General features: G+C 41.0%; 1 protein-coding gene across 4 annotated transcripts in view; it reads left to right on the top strand.

Moving 5' to 3' along the window:
- ACSL3 (acyl-CoA synthetase long chain family member 3) overlaps window positions 1–17,106 on the top strand; it is a 67,329-nt gene that overhangs the window by 25,759 nt on the left and 24,464 nt on the right. For 3 of the 4 annotated variants that reach the window (XM_036254427.1, XM_036254426.1, XM_036254428.1), the window contains 2 exons: window positions 6,582–6,999; window positions 15,893–16,070. In XM_036254427.1, coding sequence (XP_036110320.1) covers window positions 6,622–6,999; window positions 15,893–16,070 — 556 coding nt within the window. In that variant the 5' untranslated portion in view covers window positions 6,582–6,621. Of the gene's footprint in view, window positions 1–6,581; window positions 7,000–14,811; window positions 14,872–15,892; window positions 16,071–17,106 lie in introns of those variants that run through there. The other variant, XM_036254429.1, reaches the window with a different exon arrangement.

The following is a 17,106-nucleotide window of genomic DNA, read 5'->3' on the forward strand; positions in this document are numbered from 1 at the left end:
GGGAGAGAGAGGAACAGAGAGAGAGAGAGAAACATCGATGTGAAAGGAACACATCGAGTGGCTGCCACCCGCACAGCCGACCAGGGCCGGGGACAAACTGCAGCCGAGGTACGTGCCCTTAGCGGGAACCGAACCCGGGTCTCTCAGGACCGCAGGCCGACGCTCTAACCGCTGAGCCAAACCGGCCAGGGCAGTATGGCTTCATTTTAATCTCGATTGCAAGTTAAGGAGAACATATTGTCTTTATGTATTAGTCATCTGCATTTTCTCTTTTTCGGCTTTTCTGTACACAATTCTTTGCCCAGTTTTCCTTTCTGTTGCTTGTTTTTTTTTTTTATTCTCACCCGAGGACATTTTTCCCTTTTTTGTTAAGATAGAGTGGGAGCCCTGGCCGGTTTGGCTCAGCGGTTAGAGCGTCCACCTGCGGTCCGGAGAGACCCGGGTTCGGTTCCCGCTAAGGGCACGTACCTCGGTTGCAGTTTGTCCCCGGCCCTGGTTGGTCGTGCGGGTGGCAGCCACTCGATGTGTCCCTTTCACGTCGATGTTTCCCTCTTTCTCTCTCTCCCTCCCACTCTGTCTGTACAAAAAATGGAAAAATGTCCTCGGATGAGGATTAAAAAAAAAAAAAAAGATAGAGTGGGAGGGAGCCGGGGGAGAGAGAGAGAGAAACATTGGCGTGAAAGGGACACATCAAGTTGGCTGCCACCCGCATGACCCAACCAGGGCCGGGGACAAACTGCAACCGAGTTACATGCCCTTAGTGGGAACCAGACCTGGGTCTCTCCGGACTGCAGGCCGGCACTCTAACCACTGAGCAAACCGACCAGGGCGCTTGTTGTTTTTTTGTTTTTTTTAATTTTTCATTTTTAGGAGCTCTTTATATATTTTGTCATTATTTTTTTCTGAATCTTGTTTTCCTTTTGATATTGTGATTGTTTCATCACAGAAATGTCTTTAAAATTTACGTGGAAGAATAAATCTAAGAATGAATAGGAAAATTTTGAAGAATAAAGATAGTGAGGATCTTACTAGATATTTAAAGCACTAAGTTCTAAAGCATTATTGTACCTAAAATCACATGGATGCCATTTAAAAACAAACCTGCCACTAGGGTTTTCAATTTATAGGTATGGGGGAGGTGAGGAAGGAGAGGAACATGTCTGAGGAAGCATCATTTTAAAGAGTCTCTAATTTTGATATGATTGGTTCACGGGTCACAGTTGAGAAATACAGCTGCAAATCTGCTACATTTGGAATGATATGGTGTTAGCAAAGCAGTTGACAAATAGATCCAAGTAACGGAATAGCATCCAGAAACAGATCCAAGTGTGAGTGAGAACTTATTGAAGGTAACATTTTGGTTAACTGAGAAAAGAGTGGATTATTTAATGAGTGATTTCAGGCAGTTCATCTGAAAGAAAAAGTTAACTTTCTCCCTTACACAATGTAGATAAATAAACTCCATATTGATTAAAGATCTAAATGTAAAAATTATGCCAATATTATAAAAATATAGGTGACCATTAGTTTAGCCTGGGATGGAGGAAGCCTTCTTAAACTAGACTGGGAAACTAGAAGCTGTGAAACAGGAAAAGATGAACAGATTTACTTATCCAAGTTTACTTTCTGAAAGAGGAGACTCATTCTAAGGTATGGCAACATAATCAAGTACTTACGATTGGTTTTCTAGTTGTCTAGATTTTCCATACCTACTTCAGTAAGTAATTGGCCAGAGGGTCATTTTACTTTACTTAGTTTAATTTTTACTTAGTATAAAACATTTTAGAAAAATTAATGTCTTATTTGCATGTGGCTGGTACACGCAGGTTGCGGTTGGCACCACTGAACGCTTGCTCCTCGGCTCTCCTTCCCCGTGGCGTTTGTGACACTGTCCTCTCCAGCTTCTCACTCTGTCTCTTCATTGGGATTTGCCTCCTCTCAGTCGCGGCAGTGGTTTCCCTTTAAAGTTTCCTGTCCTTGAACTTGATCTTGGAGATTTCCTCCATGTTCACTTTGGGCACTCTTATCCTCCATCTCATTATGACCAAAATGAGTGCTTCTAGCTCTTACCTTTCTTTTTCTTCTTTTTATCCTCACCCGAGGACATTTTTTTTTTTTTTTTTCATTTATCTTCAGATAGTGCAGGAGGGAGAGAGGGGGGAAGAGAGAGAGAGAAACATCGGCTGGTCACCACCTACACAACCCCAGCCAGGGCTGGGGACAAACTGCAACTGAGGTATGTGCCCTTAGCGGGAACCGAACCTGGGACTCTCTGGTCCACGGGCCGATGCTCCAACCGCTCAGCCAAACCGGCCAGGGCTAGCTGTGACCTTTCTTAAGTTTCACAATTATGTACCAGGATGACTCAGTGGCCTCTTAAACCCATTGTTACTACGAGTGGTAGTTATCGCCTTTCCAGCAGCCATGTAACCACTGACCCACCATTCTGTCTCAGCTGAGAGCTGAGTTGCATTGCCACTGTGCTAATTTGTGACTTTATTCTGTTCAGGACTCAGATGCAGAAGATTCTCGCTGTATTAAGCAGAAATATTTCAGTTGTTGGGAGGGGCTGGATGAACAGCTGCCACTGTTGCCACCGTCAGGGCCATCAGGCTCTGGGAATCACAGCTGCTGGCTCCACACCACGCCATCCTCACCTAAAGGGTTATTTCAGCTATTTTTTTTCCTCACCCGAGGACACTTTTTTTCCTATTTATCATCAGATAGAGTGTGGGGTGGGGTGGAGACAGAGAGAAACATCGAAGTGATAGAGCTACATCGACTGGTCGCCTCCCATAAGACCCCACGAGGGCCAGGGATGAACTCCAACTGAGGTACATGCCCTTGACCGGAATTGAACTAGGGGCTCATTGGTAACTGCTGAGCCAAACTGGCCAGGACAGTATTTCAGGTATTTTTAAAATCTGATTTTCTTGCCTTCAGTTTCTGCTACCTTCAGGTTAGCTACCCTCTGTATATATTTATTTTTTAAAATTATGCATTTGTGTACACTGGAATTCAAACTACACTCCTTCCCCAGCCTCAAAGTCCACAACAGTTTGACCTTTACAATATGGGGCCTTGAACACCTGCCTTCACTTCCTCCTCATCCCCTCCCTACTCTGCTGGGTGGCTGATTGTTTCCTGAGAGTACCTGCTTTTGGTGCTTGTTCAAACTAGGTAGTGTCATCTATTCAGAGTCTCCATTCTTCTCTCCTCCTTCCCCTCAGCCTTTAAGATCATAAGTTGCTGTTGGATCTAAGGCTCAGAAAATTCCAGAACTAGCCTCTACCTTTCACTATTCTCTTCCTGAAGTGTTTACACTCAGCGATCAGTACTGTTTTATAGTTTTAGCTCTTATATGATCCATTTTGAGTTAGTTTTTTGTATGGTATAAGAAAGGGGCCTGTGCTTGTTGTTTTACATCTAGATATCCAGTTCCAGCACCATCTGTTGAAAAGACTGTTCTTTCACTATTAAATTCTCTTGTCATGTTGTTGCAAATCAGTTGTGCATAATATAAGGGTTTATTTTTGGACCCTCAATTATAGTCCATTGACCTACATTGTCTGTTCTTTTGCTGTTGCCTGACTGTCTGGATTACTATTGCTTTATAGTGAGTTTTGAATTCAGCTTTGTTCTTTTTAAAGTTTGTATTTTGGCTGTTCAGGCTACTTTGAATTTCCATGTGAATTTCAGGATTAGTTTACAGATTTCTGTACAAAGGCCAGCAAAGATTTTGATAAGGATTGCGTTGAGTCTACATCAATTTGGGGAATGTTGCCATTTTAACAATATTGTCTTGCAATCCATAAACAGGATGTTTTTCTATTTATATCTTTAGTATCTTTAAACAATATTTTGTGGTTTTCACAGAACAAATTTTCTACTTCTTGTTAAATCTAAGTATAAATGGTATATATAATTCTTAGCTTCATATTCTGAATGTTCATTGCTAGTACATGAAAATATAATTGATTTTTTTTTTTTTTTTGTAGAGAGCGAGGAAGGGAGAAAGAGATAGAAACATTGATGTGAGAGAGAAACAGTGATTGGCTGCCTCCTGCACGTCCCCTGTTGGGGATCGAGTCAGCAACCTGGGCACGTGCCCTGACTGGGAATTGAACTGGGACCTCTCAGTCTATGGGACCACGCTCAGTCCACTGAGCCACACTGGCTGGGAGAAATGTAATTGATTTTTGCATTTATCTTACATTCTGAAACCTTTGCTGAACTCTTTGTTGTATTAGTTTTTTAGTGGGTTACTCAGGATTTTTCTTCCTTCTTTTTAAGGAGCATTTTAAAACCTTTTTTATTATGAAGAAAATTAACCATACAGAGAAAGAATAATAAAATGAATCTCTATATACTCACCACTTAGACTGAACAACTATTAATATTTTGCCATATTTGATTTACATGTTTTCACTGAAGTGTTGAGATATAAAATTATAGATATCATGATTTTTACCCTGAAGTAGTTCAGTTTGCTTCTCTACTCTGCCATTTTGACCGGAAGTCCCCTAGGATTTTCTATATGTACAATCATATCATCTGTAGGTAAAGATAGGTTTTTGTTTTTTTTTTTTAAATCACAATGTAGCCCGGCTGGTGTGGCTTAGTGGATTGAGTGTCATCCCATGCACCGAGAGGTTGCTGGTTCAATTCCTGGGTAGGGTACATGTCTAGGTTGTGAGCTCAATCCCTGGTATGGGTTGTGCAGGAGGCAGTAAATCGATGTTTCTCTCTCCTCGATGTTTCTCTCTCTCTCCCCCTCTCCCTTCCTCTCAATCTAAAATATCAAACATCTATATCTATATAAATAAAACTCACAATATTATTTTTTAATTCAAAATGCAACATACAAAATTAAATTTCAGAAAGGGTGTGCTTCATGAAATAACCTCATTCTCCTGGGTTACTGAGGTGCATCTATTCTTTGCAGCTCTGTCATCTGGGAGTGGCAAGACCCTTTGTTTCAATTGTGCCATCTTCCTCTATAGAAACCTTTGATGGCTCCCCATGCCCTTTATGGCAAAACCCCAGATTCTCTGGACTCATTCTCCAGAGTATTACTCAGTACATTGTCAGAAAACAGCTTGGCATGATGAACAGAACCCTGGGTCCGTTGGGAGTCTTGGCTTCTCACCAGCTGTGCGTGGGCAGATTTGGAGGTGTCCTTGTCTTGTAAAACTGCAGAGTTGGACTTTTAATTTTTTAAGCATCGTTTCCTTTAGTTCTTTGAACATATTTATAATAGCTGTTCTGATGTTTTGTCTGCAAAATCAGACTCTTGGGCCTTCTGAAGGACAATATCTGTTGCCTGCTTTTCCCCCTATATATGTATGTATGGGTCATACTTTCCTGTTTCTTTGAATGCCTTGTAACTTTTTTATTTAAACTGGCTATTTTAGATGTTTTATAGCAATTCTGATCCCTCCTCTCCTTTTCCACAGCTCCTTGTTGTAGTGATGTTTATTTGTTTAATAACTTGGCTGCCTATTTCAGAAAAGCTTATCTTTTCTGCAGTGTGCATCCTTGTGGCTCCACAGAGGACACAGCCTAGTCTGGGTGCTACATACAGTGCATTTGTCCACCTCTCCCAGTGACTGTGTAGGTTTCATGAGGGAAGGGACTTAGACTTGTTCACTGTTACATTCCTTGTACTTCGAATAGTATCTGACACATAGTAGATTCTCAGTAAGTGTGATGAATGCGAAGTATAAAATGACCAAGTTTACTGCCTTCTTGCTTTACAGCTTAACCTATCTGAATTGAAGAATATCTAGAACCACTATGGGAAGTGAATGTAATCTTTGCCAACTCCAGTGCTTGTTGCTGCCTGGAGTGAGAGAGTGGGGGCTCGCTGGGAAAGAGTGCAGGGACTCACAGGAGCCTCTGGGCCCCAGCGAATGTGGTGGATATGCAGAGTGCTTGCATCCCTAATGTAGTGAGACCGCAGAACAGGAGATGGGGACATTTCTGGTATCCATTCATTTGTAGGTCTTCTGGCTTGCTCCCTTCTCACCACTGGGAAGTGTTTATGGATACTTGGAGTTAGTTTGGAAAAACTACCTGTTTACGGAATGATGTGGTAACTTTTCTGTGATAACTCCATTGTTAATAGATGTGGTATAATGAGTCTCTTACAAATATCAAGCATGGACAGGACTCTACTGGGGCCAGTATACTAGCTGCTGCTTGATGGAAAAAAATCTTCATTTGCCTATCTAATAGGAAGACTTTTTTTTTAAAGTTACTTATTTTTTTATTTTAAAATTTTAAAAATATTTTTCCAATCCTTTTTTTTTTTTTTTTTTAGATTGAGTAGAAGGGAGGGAGGGAGAGACAGAGAAAAACATCCATGTGAGACCGACACATCAATTGGTTGCCTCTCGCATGACCCTGACCAGGGCTGAGAATCGAACCTGCAACCCATGTACGTACCCTTGACCAGGAATCAAACCTGAGACCGTTCAGTCCATGGGCCAATGCTCTAAGCGCTGAGCCAAACCAGCCAGGGCTCTTTAAAGTTATTTAAAAATGATTTTGAACTAATATCTTTCTTTCTCTTCTTCTAGGTTCTTACAGAAATCTGTTAATTCTACATTTTGAGCACTTATGAATAACTACATATCTTCAAAACCATCTACCATGAAGCTAAAACAAACCATCAACCCTATTCTTTTATATTTCATACATTTTATAATATCACTTTATACTATTTTAACATACATTCCATATTATTTTTTGTCTGAGTCAAGACAAGAAAAATCAAACCAAATTAAAGCAAAACCTGTAAATTCAAAACCTGCATCTGCATTCAGATCTGTTAACAGTTTTGATGGCTTGGCCTCTGTACTGTACCCTGGATGTGATACACTAGATAAAGTTTTTATGTACGCAAAAAACAAATATAAGGACAAAAGACTCTTGGGAACACGTGAAGTTTTAAATGAGGAAGATGAAATACAACCAAATGGAAAAATTTTTAAGAAGGTAAGGTGATCTTTCCATTGCCTTTGGATTTTCTCTGCATAAGACGTACTTTTAGAAGTCGTGGCAAGGGACACGCCTGGCCTGCTTCGCTGGAATTTGCTGACGTGGCAGGGGAAGCAGGGTAGGAAAGGGCTTGACTGTGTTCTAACCTCTTTTGGTGCTCCCCAGCACTGATTCATCCTGAATTTTCATGGATACTGCAAACACCCACTGGTGTGGGGCACTTCTGCACCTGCATGTCTGCCAGAGCTTGGAATTGAAAATCGAGGGCAGTTCTGGGTATGAAATCCCAGACTCCTGGTGGTTCCACAAGCACCTGTCGTGCTTGAACTTGCTCTCGGTTTCAGGGTGGGACCTGCTGTTTCTGGTCTGAATGCAGCTTCCACTGAATACTTACCATGTCTTGGTCCTTTGGTTGTGCAGTTGCATGGATTTTAAGAACCTCTTTTCATAAATACAGAAGACCCTGCCATTTTGATTTGAAACTGGGGATAAGACATCCTAGAGACAGTGTAAAATAGTGGTTAAGAGCTTGGACTCCAGATCCAGACTGTGGATTTGAATCTTGGCTTTTTCGTTTACTAGCTGTATGACTTTGGAAAAGTTATTTAACAGATTCGCCTCAGTTTCTTGATTTGTAATATGGAGATAATGATCATGGCTGATACTTGTTAGCATTTCTTTGAGCAAGGCTGTTATAAGAGCTTTACATATATCAACTTAGTTAAGACTTAACAATAGCTCTATGAAATAGTATTATCATCTTTACTTTAGAGATGACAATAGGGAGGCACAGAGAGGTTGAGTAACCTACCCAAGGCTATTACAGCTGGCAAGTGGTGAAGCTGGAACTGGAATCCAGCTGTCTTGCTGTATTCCCCTTAAACTAAGCTCTGCTTTCACAGTGGTTGAGAGGATTAATTGAATGTGTGTACACACACACACACACACACACACACACACACACACAATGTGCCTAGAAGAGAACAGTTTGTGGCATCTAGTGGAAATGCTTTATCTAGTTTATATTTTTATATTATTGAGATTTCAATGGAAAAATTAAGAGTGACTACAGATTCACATGATGGGGTAGTATAATCCTGTGAAGGGTAGTAAGTATAGTAAAGGCATGAAAATGCTGTTTTTGAACTTGGATACATGCCTTTGTTATAACCAGTTCTTGAAGCTCCCATTGGTAAAAACTGAAGATAAAACTTTTTTAGAGGCAACAAGATGATCTGTAGTTGGTTGATGACTTGGTCAGGTTATAAGTTTAATACCTGTGTAGGCATAGTTACATCTTATCCTTTTTCCCCCAGCTTCATTCTGACTCCAGCTGCTTTTTAAAATCAGCCCTGAAGGAGTTCTCGGGTCTTGGAGGAGAGTCCAAGTAATCACACTAGGGAATGAAATACTCAGAACTCCTTCTGTTCCTGTAGGGCCAGGCGGATGCTGTTTAACTTAATTAGTGTCCTTTATTTTGGCACTTACCATATGAATTCCATAGTCTCTTTCTTCTACTAAACATAAGAGATGGCAAGCAAGTTATTGTGAGCTACTCCTAGACATTACAGACATTATTTCCACTCTGGACAAGAATCTGTAAATGTTCCTCACCTTTAAATTAGTGATTTTTTTTTTTTTTTAAGATTTTTTTATTGGTTTTTAGAGAGAGAGAGAGAGAGAGAGAGACATTGATGTGATAGCAAAATACTGATTGCCTCCTGCATAACCCCTACTGGGGATTGAGTCCACAACCTAGGCATGTGCCCTGACCTGGAATCAAACTGGCAACCTTTTGGTGCATGGGACAATGCCCAACCACTGAGCCACACCGGCCAGGTAATAGAATGATCTTATATCTTGTTTTGCCTGGAACAGCTCTGATTTATGCTTGTTGTTCTGACATTAATATTAATAGTTCCTCTTACAATTTCGGAAGTGGTTTGGATAAATTATATGGTGACTACTTTTAAGACATAATCCCTGTTTCTTTTGCTGACTTAATTTTGCCTTACTGAAATGAATTTTTTCTACCAAATTAAGATCTGTTTGGAGTTAATAGCACATTTCTTGAAATTGAAGTCATGTAGTTAATCACGTTTGATTATTCTTGTGCAGCCTATAGATTATAATTTGTAAAACATTTTTTATCATAATGATATCTGATTTTTATCATATTTAGTTTTACTTTCCATGATATACTATCCTTGATACTGTCTTTGAGAGTTCAAATACGGCTTTTTTTTTTTTTTTAAGGTGCTAAAGTTTTCCACTCCTCTGCCTTCTTTTCTAGTCTTGGCATATTATCTCTAAAAATCATTCACTTTTGTCTTTTGATCTAATGCTATTTGAATTCCAAGATTGGGTTCTCTATTTTTAATCTAAGCAGTCCTATTAAGTAGGAAGCCTAATTTTTCTTCAGTATCCCATATAGGCATTTTATGGGGGTAGTACTATTTTTTAGTCATCATTCAATACTCATTGCAGCAAACTGTTTCCCATATTTGTGAAAAGGAGTAAAATATGGTGAATATGAAATTGCTTCTTAATTCAGGTATCATTAGGACAAAATAAAATCCTAGAGCTTTCATAGATCCTTAATTGTGGCAAGATAACACAATGGACACAGGAAAGTGCCCTCCCCACCTCCCACCCCGTGTGTATTTTTTTGTATATTTGGGGTGTTGGTGTGCGCGCGCGCACACACATGGCTTTTTTCTCCCTCTCCTGACCATGGTGCCTTTGTAGTCATTGTTTATTCAACAAAGACATACTTGAACTCAAGTGGAAAAGTTAGAAGGTGAGGGCATACTTTTAGTCAGCAGCTTTCTCTGTCTGTACTCCAGTACCCTCAGAAGGTCTGCCGCCTACTGTTGACATTTGCCATCAGGTTGGCATTTGTGACTCATCAAACTTTTTTGGAAGTCTTTATATAAACTCTGATACAGAAATCATATTACATTTTCCTCTTTTGAAATTAGGCTCATTAGAATGTGAATTAGGTTTAGGTTTTGTGGATAGTAAATGAGGCAGATACTGTCTGCGAGCCTTCCTCAGTGAGGGTGCTGTACCCAGGGTCATCTGAGGGGAGTCCGCGTGCACCTGTGGGCAGCTGCTCTGTGTGTTGCACAGCCAGGCTCCTCTGTCCCTCTTGGTTTCTTACCTGCAGCCATTGTGTTGTGGCAGGGCCAGTATCACTCTGCTAGGATGGTGACAGGAGACGACTGTCACAGCTGTTGTGCGAGTGGGGTGCGCAGGCCATGTGCTTCTACTCGGGGTGCTTGCCAACGCAGTGCAGGCGTATTTTTGACTAAGTGTGTCTGTATTTCATAGTTCCTGTATTTGAAGATAGTCTTTTATTGGGAAAAGAAAGCTAATGATGTAGCCGTATTTAAAAGTTTCCTTTTGAGGGGCTGAGCTTTGGGAATTAACCCTAGAATGTATCTGATATGGTGGAAGCAAAGATACGCAAACCTTTATAGTGAACTCTGAAGCTTTGTTTCCATCTTACCCGAAAAGTATGTTGTGAGCTACCAAGGGAAGGTGAGTGGAAGAAAAACGGCAGCGTGATGACTCTAATGACGCCCGCAGTCAGGTGGCCACGAGCTTCACTGAGACAGGTCTCAGTCTAGGGGCACAGGTAGAAAAACAGAAGACAAAGAAGCAGAGGCTGTGTGTTCTTGGGGTTCGGCACGCCTGTCCAGGACTGCCGTCTGCCATGTGGGTGTGCTCTGGTTTTGTGAGGCTGCCACAGTGCAGCGCCTGGGACGTGTGTCAGCATCTCCAGATCTTAGCCTCCCCAGCGGCAAACGCATTGTTCCAGCCTCTTTTGAAACGAAGGACAGTGAAACGGTTGGTTTCCAGAGCATGTCTGAGGCACGTGTGCCTGACAGAACAGAGTCTCAAAGAACGAAATTTTATAGTGAAACAGAAAGAGCACAGAGCTGGTTCAGGCATTGCGATCTAACTACCAGAAACACTAAATTTTGTCTTATATTTTTACATGTTAGAGAGAAGGAAACAGAAGGAATTATGGAATCAGAGTGCTTACAAAAAGATTTCACTATGACCTTCCCCCCAAATTTACCGAAACAATCATAGAAATCCTATGTCTGTCCCTGGGGTTGACTTGCTTTTCTTTCTTCTTCCTCAGTGCCTGCTTCCTTCTCGCTGCAGAGTCACATTTTTTACCCTGTTTACACATAATCTTTATTTTCTGAGTTATAGGACATTGACATCATCGTGACTGTATCCAGCGGTCAGTCTCTTGGCCAGGGTTTGTGGTTTGATGATTACGTTTCTGTCCCTGACCAGAACTCCGGTTTGCCGTTCCATCCTCGGTCCCTCTGCCAGCCCCTTTGTTAAAGGCACCACCTGGACCTGATGGCTCAGGAGTCTGGTTTTTATTTTCTCTTAGAGCCCCCCCCCCCAAACAGGCCTTGTGCTTCCCCTTGCCCCGCTCTAACCCACGCACAGCCGCTGAAGCTCTGTGGCCGCCAGCTCCTTTCTCTAGCGCAGGCGACACAGTGCGCTTAATGCTTGGCTCCTGGGGTGAGGCTGCTGGGCCATGTTCTGACCGTGTCACTAATACTATGTGATTTTGAGGAAGTTATACTTCCTCTGTGCCTTGGTCCTCTCGTACGTGAAATAGGGATAGTCATAGTAACTATCTCGAGTTGCCGTAGGAGTTGAAGCAGCTCATTCTTCCCGCGCACTCCGCACGTAGCACACACTGGTACCACACTGGTACCACACTGGTACGGTCGGCCGCCTTCAGCAGGAGCAGCACCACGATTACCAGCCATCCAGCTGCTGGGATATTTAACCCTCCTCTGCCTCCCTCACCGTAACTTGCAGAGAGAGATGTTAAACGAAGCCAGCTAAGAAGGCAGGAAAGTGTACTTTGCTAAGAAGGCAGGAAAGTATATAATTTTGAAAAATTCTCTTCTAAATGGTTAAAGTAAAAAAAATAAAAATCCCGATGCTTACAGAGGTTAGGGTCTCAGGGACCCAAAACTTTGATCTTAATAGACTGTCTCCTTCCTCAGGGACCTGAATGGTTAAGTATTGTATGCTTTTATATTATAGAATGTTTTGTATGTTATTTTTTTTCTGTAATCCTCACCTGAGGATATTTTTCCATGGATTTTTAGAGAGAGTGGAAGGGAGGGAGGGAGAGAGAGAGAGAGAGAGAGAGAGACATCATTGTGAGAGAGACACCTCACTTGATTGCCTCCCGCATGACCCTGACTGGGACTGGGAATTGAACCTGCAATCTAGATACATGCCCTTGGAATCGAACCCGTGAACCTTCATCAATGGGCCAGACCAGCCAGGGCTTGTATGTTATCTTTGTTTTTATAGTTTTCTTTTGAGATAAGAGAGCCTCAAACATCTCTCTCATATGTTCCTTAACAAAGTAAATTAAGTTCTTGTGTCCCAGGCAGTGGTAGCCTGAATGGTAACATTGGTATGTATACACATGTATGTCCTGTCTGTTATAGAATAAACATCCAGCCAATTAAGTGTGAGAGAGGAAAGTGACTGTAGGGATTATCTTAATCCTCCCTTTAAGTGTACAGTGGAGAGGAGGTGGAGTCTGCAACAGCATTTAGACTTCGCAGAGGGTGTGCCTCTCTTGCCTCATGCTAATTCCTGCCCTGCCATGCCCAGCCACTTTGAAGGACAGAAAGGACAAAGTTGTATTTACAGGAAGTGAGTCAGGGAGGAGGGCTTGAGGAGGTGAGCACAGGGACATCTGCATCGCTAGGTTTTTGGGCTCAATTCCTGCTGGACAGGAAAACACTGCAGAGTATTTATTAAGCAAAGCAGTAAGCTGATTTATATTAAAAAACAAACACACTGTCACTGCTGTGAGAATGGGTTATAGGGGAATAAGCATGGAAGCAGATTGGCCAGTGGCATTCATTAGTTCAGGGGAGTGGGGGGTGAGGGGTGGTCAGGACAGGACAGGGAAATTTGGGAAGCTCTTCGCAGCATAACCCTTGTGAGTTTGGCTTTTGTGAGGGACACTTTGGCCACTGTAACCCCTGAGGGACTCAGTGGAGAGCGTGGGGACAGATGTGTGAAGGTATTGAAGTTGGTGGTAGGAAGTTACGGGTGTTTCTGTTTAATTTCTAATTTCTCAGTGACGTATGAAACATCATCACCACCTGGAAGTGGAGAAGGGAAGCAGTGGGTAGAGGATATTTGAGGAAAGAGTACAGAAGACCCTCGATTTTGCAGACCTTGACCTCAATTTAACACACTTCGGATATAATGGACAAAGTTTCCAGTCCATATGTCATAGGTGAAAATGAATACCCTGTTAATAAAAAAATGTTTTTTTACCAAGATTTGCTTATAATTAAATTACCAGGTTTTCTTGTTGTTGTTGTTACTAATTCACTGTTATTTTTACAAATTTTAGCAAATAGGCCATATGTTGGAAAAAACACTGTAGTGATTTCGTCAACATAAATAAATATTACACATGTACAACTATAGTCTACACATTTAAATTCAAGAGTCACAGCTCATAAACAGTGGTGAATGATTAGCATGTGATCACCCTTGTGGCCCTCAGTAATTGGTTCTGTTTTGTGGCATGAATTTCTGCAGCAGTTTTATTTATTTATTTAGAAGATTTTTAAGTTGGTTTTTAGAGAAAGAGAGAGGAAGAGAAACATTCATGTGAGAGCAAGAAATCAAGGCATGTGCCTTGACTGGACTCAAACCAGCAACCTTTGGTGCACAGGACAGTGCCCAACCAACTGAGCCACACTGGCCAGGGCTCTGCAGCAGTTCTGCTGTGAGCCGGCAGCTCTAAGCCACACCCTAGCCATTGCGTTTGTTACGCATGGTGACTGGTGAATGCATGCATTTACCATATTCAGTATACATTTAAAATTACAGTAACACATATAGAAAACTTTGTGAAATTAAACTTTTCATACATTTAATTACACAAACATGTCTACATAAGTAAGAACGGCTAAACTAATTTGTCAATTTCTTAACATATGCATATGGAAAACCCACTATATCATATAACGGACTTTTGGCTTTAATGGACACCCACTTGCCCGAATTTGTTCGTTGTATCGAGGTTTTACTATAGGTTTCAAATACTATTTCAGGGGGTGAGAAAATGAATGGGCCAGGAAGTGTAATTGGATTGTTGAGTGGTGAGATCTATGATTCTGGATTTTAAAACGTTGGTGGTTCTTTAGCAGTGTCAGAAGTATAGGCAGGGAATAAATACAGTTGGCCCTTGTTTATCGCGGATCATCAGTTCCAGACTCTACCACGATAAATGAATTTCCGCCAAGTAGGATTCTTTATTTACATACCACGATAGAGTAAGGCCGCGGAAGTCCGAGCGTGAAGTGGGGAGGGACGACTGTAAAGGAGTTTAGTCTCAGGATGGGCTCACGATAGGGACAAAATGAGGATTAGAAACTTTTTCAGCACAAGTCAGATAAAATTATGGGATCCTCTAATGTAATGTTTATGGGAAAGATCACTACTAGAAGATTCATTGTTTTAAAGAAATAAAAGTCAGGTTTTGGTTATACTTGAATTAAACTTATAATTTGATTTCTTTGCCACAAGGTGGCACCATTAAAGGCTTTACATTATATGCCTTTTCAGACCGTTACATTCTCTGACAGCTATAAAGCTAGTCATTTTGATTCTAGCATCTAGGAGGTGGCTTATGCTTCTCTTTAGAGTGTAAAATTCTTAATAATTGCAATCCATTTCCTGCACGTTTTGGCCAAATTCTCATCTGTCTTCTCACCCCCACAGAGCTCCTTTTGAAGTCATTGGAGCTCCCGTGCTGAGCATTTCGTGGGGGTGCAGAGCAAGGTGAGAGTTTGGGACCACTAAAGATAAATAAGTATTTTAAATACGGTTATGTTATCCATCAAAATAAGTATTTCTTAAGTTCATTATGCAATAGGACACTAGAGGGCAGCATTTATCCATTTTATCTTTATGGAGCCTTTTATTTCTGGAAATTCTTAAATGTACATATTTTTGAAAGTGAATATGGTTAGATGGTTTTAAGGTATGTGACATATCTTGATGACAAAGCCATGTTTGGGGACTATTTATATTGCAGTGAGAGGAGCTTTTAATTCAGTTTGTATGTGATTGGGGATTTATAATCTGAAGTAAGTTGGAGAAAATTCCTAAAGACAAAAATATGTTAACCAGTGTTTAAAGGAGATTGTTACTAGTGTACTCTATGTCACCCGAACTTCTGGAAAGGACAGGAAGTCCGGCAGTGCCAGTGAGTATTTAAGGCTTCAGCAGAGGGACTTTGAGATACAAACCTGGTGCCCCCTTGTTCACTTTGCTTATCCCGCGTTAGATACAGGAATTCAAATCGAACCGTTAGAAACATTTCTCGTAACCTCGGTATGACCAGTCCTCTGTGAATCATGTTTTACCATCTGATACTGAAATCCAGGAATTCATAAGTAAAGAGAAAGTAAATTTTAGTGTCAGTAGTCCTTGGTACTAGGCTAAATTATCAGCTAAGTAAATAAAATCTGTAAAAGAATTATAGTATATGACCCTTGAGCCAGAAAGATGACCTTTAAGAGCCTGTCAAACCTGAATGTTTTTTAAAACAACCCCCGCATTACAGTTGAAAATTTAGCATACAATTTGAATTGTCAGAAGATATCACAAAATAGCTAATTTTCAGAATAGATTTTTTTTACTTGAAACCCACTTTCTGACTTTTTCATAAAAAGTAGTTTACATGCAAACATTAACTTTTTTCAAATTTGAGCAAAATTTGGAACACATCCTGGCTTTCTAGAAATTAATATTTTGGTTATATTGAAAGCTATTGGTATGTTTTTGTTTGTTCTATCAGGTTATTCTTGGACACTATAATTGGCTCTCCTATGAAGATGTCTTCGTTAGAGCCTTTAACTTCGGAAATGGCTTACAGATGCTGGGTCAGAAGCCAAAGACCAACATTGCCATCTTCTGTGAGACCAGGGCCGAGTGGATGATTGCTGCGCAGGCGTGCTTCATGTATAACTTCCAGCGTGCGTCCGCTTTCTTACCTTTTGGGAGAGGGGACCTATGTCATTGTGGGAGAGACCATACTGACTTTTATTATAAATATTTCACTCTTCCGAGATTGAAATTCTGATGTTACTTTTCACCTTGCATTCATTCATTGGAGAACTTCTTGTTATAACTTAGAATTATTGATCTGTTTTGGGAAAGGAACTGGTTGTAGAACACTTGGTGCAGTCCCTGTAACAGGATTTGAGCATGTTAATAGGGGACTTTCGGAGTGTAGGGAGCCATGCCTGCACATGGCTCTCATTTCTTAGCATTTCTCCTTTGACGGCAGTGTCATTTTGTTATGCCACTTCTACTGGAGTAAGTTGACCTCTTAAACTCTTCTAGTACTCAAACTCAGGGAGTAGGCTAAACAATAGAGAATTTTTATATTGTAATTATTTCAGTGGTATTCATGATGCCTCAGTCTGTGAGGTAGTTCTGGAAGCTTAGTTGAGAGGTCTTGGTGCCAAAATGTGATGTTAAGTATAGACATTAGCTCATCCCGTAGATGAAGCAGAAAAGGTACTTGTCCCAGATTTCTTGCTGTAGATTTCTTTAGTTTTTTTTTTAATTTAAATTGTCACACCTTTTTATTTTCACAGGTTTTTAAAATGTTTCTTTTGAGAAGATTTAAAGTAATCTCTTAAAGTTGCCTTCAGACTTTTTCTTAAAATTATTTTGTTAATCATCACCCGAGGATATTTTTTCCATTGATTTTTAGAGAGAGTGGAAAGAAGGGAGGGGGAAGAGAGAAAGAGGGAGAGAAAGAGAGAGGGAGACACACACACACACACACACACACACACACACACAGATATCGAGTGAGAGAGAGTCGATTGGTTGCTTCCCGCACATGCCCCAGTAGGCACCGGGGATTGATACTGCAACTCAGGTATGTGCCCTTGACTGGGACTCGAACCTGAGATCCTTTGGTGTGCAGGTCGACACTCTAACCATTGAACCACACTGGTCAGGGCAAGCCTAGCTCTTCTGAATTAGGCAGAAAGCAAA

This window comes from Molossus molossus, unplaced genomic scaffold (genome assembly GCF_014108415.1).
Source record: "Molossus molossus isolate mMolMol1 unplaced genomic scaffold, mMolMol1.p scaffold_m16_p_11, whole genome shotgun sequence".
In the NCBI taxonomy this organism is placed as follows: domain Eukaryota; kingdom Metazoa; phylum Chordata; class Mammalia; order Chiroptera; family Molossidae; genus Molossus; species Molossus molossus.